General features: G+C 40.9%; 1 protein-coding gene across 1 annotated transcript; it reads right to left on the bottom strand.

Moving 5' to 3' along the window:
* Positions 1-319: 319 nt before the first annotated feature.
* CRIPT (cysteine-rich PDZ-binding protein) lies at positions 320-4,663 on the bottom strand. Its single transcript, XM_010182745.1, has 5 exons — positions 4,648-4,663; positions 4,376-4,441; positions 3,939-3,993; positions 3,195-3,298; positions 320-384 (listed from the first exon to the last, which is right to left on the bottom strand). Exons 1-5 carry the CDS (start codon positions 4,661-4,663, stop codon positions 320-322), a joined length of 306 nt encoding a protein of 101 aa, XP_010181047.1.
* Between the last annotated feature and the right edge of the window lie 290 nt (positions 4,664-4,953).

The following is a 4,953-nucleotide window of genomic DNA, read 5'->3' as shown; positions in this document are numbered from 1 at the left end:
ACAACAAAAGTCTTAATCTCAAAGTTCTGTGTTATGATGGTAACACAATTTCAACCTATCCACTGGGATCTTCTTATTCACTTTCAACTGTATCAGTTGCTGCAAACCATTAAGTTTAAATATCAGTTAACATTAGTGCTAAAACAACAAAAATCAAGTATGTACATTTCCAGGTAAACAATCAGGCTGTCTTTACCTCTCACCTCACTCCAAGTATACGTATTATGTTCCAGAAAGTAATAATCACAATTTATTTTAGAGAAAAGTTACTGTACAAAGACACAGATGTTAAAGTTCATGAAAAGACTGATCAATACAATTAGACAGAAGTTTGCTTGTAGTTCTTCGTATCCAAGACCTTCTTGCCACACATTGAGCAGATGCCTATAAGCACACAAAAGGTGTGGAAATTATTTAAAAATCATTAAGATTTTTCTTCAAACACACAGTTGTTGTTTTTGTAAAGATCACTTTCAAAAAATTGCTTAAACAAGCTCTCATTGCCAATCTATCTGTGCATTTTCTCACCAGATATTGCAAATTCAAAGCAGTAATGTGACTTCTAATACAAATTAGTATTTGCAGTATGTGTAATACTTCCACTTAAAAAAAAAGCTTTATTTTGAGAGCATTATGATTCACAACACTGCCTGAAGCCTCTGTAATTTGCTAGAACACTAGAAGAGAGCCAGAAAAGGCTCTCATCTGGCAAACAGGTAAAATGGTGTGTTATTCAACTCTGTAAGTACTGCAGCCAAACCAAGGGCCAAGAGAGACAGAAAGCAGCTAGGTTAAGAAAATAGAGTCACCAACAGACTGCTCAGTGGAAGATCAACAGGTGGGGAGCTTCAGACAATTGTGAAAGTTGAGAAGAATTAAGCTATTTACAGAGTAGTAGAAGTGAGAAACAAGGGACACCAAGAATACTTAAGTGTTGAAGTCAAGATGAGCACTGATGTTCCTGAGGAATTTTACCTAAACCAAGAGCGGCAAGCCAAAGACCAGAGCAGCCAAAAGTACAAAAGTTCAGCAAGGGCAGAGGGGGGAATTTTCTCAATGTTTCCCTCTTCTTTTAAAGCAGGCAGGTGCCAAATCTTGTCTGGTAGGGCCAAACCTCATGGTTTTACAAGACCATTCATCAGCAGACAAAAAACCAATAATCAAGTGGCAACTATTCCTGTTAACACTCCCCACACATTTCTGAGAGTCCATTAGGAATGAGAACAGCAGGGAACATGCCACATGATTTACTTTGGACAACAAAATCCAGCCCACAGACTGTTCACTTCGGGTCTAAGCTGAGGAGTAATTAACTTTAGATTGCCCTCAATTTCGGAGGTATGCAACAGTTGAAGCACTAAGCCATATGACTGCACTTGACTCATGAAACATGCCACAACTCTGTCTTTGATGGTCAGAACTAGAACCTAAAGCACTTGAAGTTCTAAATTTTATGGAAAAAAACAGATTCAACCTGGAATGAAACACAAGGAAAGACAAAATCCTGAAGCCCACCCAAACCAGCCGTAAGTTTAAGGAAGAAAACAAGGTTCTACCATATGGGATTCAGGCAGCCATCTGGTGAGCTTCTAGCAACTAGAAAAAAGGCAACCCTCCTGCAGCAGGCTGCTCAACGACTGATGCAGTGACACAGGGCACATTTATAGAACAATTAAAGCCATTTAATAAACAAAACTTAATACTGGTTGGCTGTAGCTCTGCACCTAACAACTGGTTCACCAATTAATAGTCATAGTCTGTGTGCTATGTAGATTCCTTGGTATTAATAATGTAACTGCACTCATGATGTTCTTTTTCCCCTCCAGGAATGACAAGTTTGAGTCCTTCTACTTACTTACTCAAAATCACAAGAACAGTAAAAGTTTTATAACCTTAGGATCTCCATCAAATTTGCTTGAAATTTCTCCCCTCCACCTCAGGAATTTCTGAACTGTTTTTAACAATACTAATGATTTATTATGAATATGGGAGATAGAAAGGCATAGGTAAGGCTTCTAGGTATAAGCAGAATTTCAGTGCAGTCATTAATAACTCATAAGCACAAGGATTTTCTATATTATGTATTGCACACTGCAATATCTTGCTTTCTAGGGACGATGATTGTATCTTTTCCATTTTCCAGCTTCACCTTAAGTCAAGCTTGACTTACAATACATCCAGCATGTTCACAACTGGACCAGAGGCTCCTTTTAGAGAAATTAAACGTTCAGTGGCTTACCAAAAGCTTACCATAAGGTATTAAGTTTTGAATGCATAATAATATGTGCAGGCACAAAGACAACCATGAGCATGATTTGCCTTCAGAGATACTTTAACTGTTATTACAACTCAATTTATTTTTCTCTCTTTGCCTTTTAATCCCCAGGTATTCTACTTTTGTTAACCTAGCCTATCACTTTACCAAGATCAAAAGCTGATTTTTTGTTTGTTTTGCAGGGTTTTTTAGGGGCACGGACAGGTTTGGGGTGTTTGGTTTTTGGGTTGGGGGGTTGTTTGGGTTTTTCTGGGTTGCTGAGGTTTTTTCTGGCCACTATTTAGAGTTTTAGATTTAGCCATTATAAAAAGGAGAGAAGGGAGCAGAAAAGGGTCTGCAACAAGCAACTGAATTTCACAAAATCTCTTTTCAAAAACCAAGAAATATCAAACTTGCTAGATGACAGTTTTCTATGCAACCGCCAACAGTTATTCTTCCAGTTCTATTGCTTTAGATACCAGAAACATTCTACAAGAAGCAGAATCATAGAATGACTTAGGTGGGAAAGGTTCTCCAGCAGTCTCTAGTCCTGCCTCTGCCCCACTCAAAACATGGCCAACTTGGATGAGGCTGGCTCAGGGCTTTTCAAGTCAAGCTCTGAACAACTCCTGTAGAGATTCAACAGCCTCTGTGGGTCTCTGTTACTACAATATTTGATCACTCTCATGGTGAAAACTGCTTTCCTTGTATGTGATTATAATTTTCCACATTTTAACCTGTGTACATTGTCTCTTATCCCATTACTGCGCACTTCAAAAGAGTCTGACTACAGCTTCTCTGTGCCTTCCTATTAGTAGTTGAAGATAACAATTAAATGTCATCACAGCCTACTCTTAGTAAGGTGAAACAAATTCAAGAGTTCCACCTGCTCTCAAATTTCAAACCAAACTGGGGTAATTTGGTACCGAGTGAAACTCACCTTTTTTATAAGCACACCCTTGACAATAGTGAGATCCCGGCTGATGGACAGAACTCTTACAAATCCGACATATTGCAAATTTGTTCTTTCCATAAGGATCAAACCTGGGAAAAAGAAAAACTACTTTATATATACACATTGGAATAAAGTATTTCCTCTGCCTTATCCTAAAAAGTCTAAGCCAGGCAACACAGACAGAAACTTAAGCAAAAACTATAATTTAGAAAAGGGACACACAAAGATTATTTCCAATAGGCTGCACAAAGTCTACAGAACAATCTCCCACTTTCCCCAGTGAGTTTCTTTGCATTATAGACACAAATTTGAAAAAAGCAGAACTAAAAAAATATGTCTTTGTATTAAGTTACTAGACTATTTTAACTGAACACCTTCAAGCAGCGCCCTGTCCCTGTGCATAGTAGAACATCCTCTGGACATCAAAGAAATGCTTAAGAGATTGTACTGGCAATCTTAGTACGGAAAATAAGCCTTCCCAGCTCTTCTCATAACAAAGGCATCAAATCCTAGCAATATTGGTGAGGACTGCAGTAAAATAAATGCTCAGGCTCTATGATTCAGCAGAAAGCACCCATGAAATACGTATGGACATACTTTTACAAACTAATCAAATACCATCATCTCCACAAAGTTATTTTAAATATATATACATAGGACAAGTTTTTGATAAGGCCTTATTTACAGCAAACTGAGTATTTTTGGCCAAAATCAGTACTAAATACATACCTTGCCTTCTTTGAGGTCAATGCCTTGTTTTCATTTAATTTGCGGCCACCACTTTCTACAAAAAGAATAAAACCATAAGCCAGTAAGTTTCCCAGTTCCAAGCATACTTTAAAAAGCTTAATTTATGGCTTTTACACCTGTGCAAATGAAGTCACAATAAGAAATAAAACACAAAGCACAGCACAGTGGAATGCTTTGAACTGTGCTCTACTTCTGTGTTGTCACACCATACATGAAAAAACCTGACAAGTTCAATACTGAAGAGTTCAGGGTAAATAAATCCCCAATACATTATATTAGTATGGGAGGGAAACTACGCCAGATAAAAAAAAAACCCGATTACCTGTTTCAAATTTCAGCTTTAACATCATAAGATTGCTCAGGTTGCACTGGCTTTCAGATACCGGGAAAGCAAGCGCTAACCCCCCCCAAGTTACCTGTAGTGTTTCTGGCACCATCTTTCCACGTATCAGGAGTGATTACCGTACCGAGTTTCTTCTCACCTACATAAAGAAAAATTACATAGGAAAGGAAAATTAAAACCACACCGCCTTAATGCCCGCAATCTGCGATGCCTGCGGAAGAACGACAGCTCACACACAGACACCCCCGAAACTGCCTCGTACAGCCCGGGACCCGCTGCTGCTGCTGCTGACCTCAGAAGACCCCCCGAAGGCAGAAATACCCTCCCCGAGCCACCCATACTCACACTTCTCGCACACCATGGCGACCCCCAACACCACCAGCACAACAACAAACTGCCACTTCCGGGCACGCCCCGGAACTGACGGTGGCCGGGCGGCCCCGCGCGCGCACTGCAGCGGCGGCGGCGGCGCTGCGGTAAGAGGTGGGAGGTCCCTCCCAATCCCCAGTTCCCTCATCGCTGTCCCGTCTTGAGCGGGGCTTCGCCCTGAGGCGTCCCGGCGGGGGACGCCCGTCGGGAGGCCGCTCCGTCGCCGTCTCCCGGCTGAGGCGGGAGCGGCGAGATAGGAGGCCGGCCCGGGCGGGCGGGGAA

The sequence above is a fragment of the Mesitornis unicolor genome, unplaced genomic scaffold (assembly GCF_000695765.1).
Source record: "Mesitornis unicolor isolate BGI_N332 unplaced genomic scaffold, ASM69576v1 scaffold9364, whole genome shotgun sequence".
NCBI lineage: Eukaryota > Metazoa > Chordata > Aves > Mesitornithiformes > Mesitornithidae > Mesitornis > Mesitornis unicolor.
The sequence above is the reverse complement of the archived record's forward strand: the minus strand, read 5'-3'. Positions and strand labels throughout refer to the sequence as shown.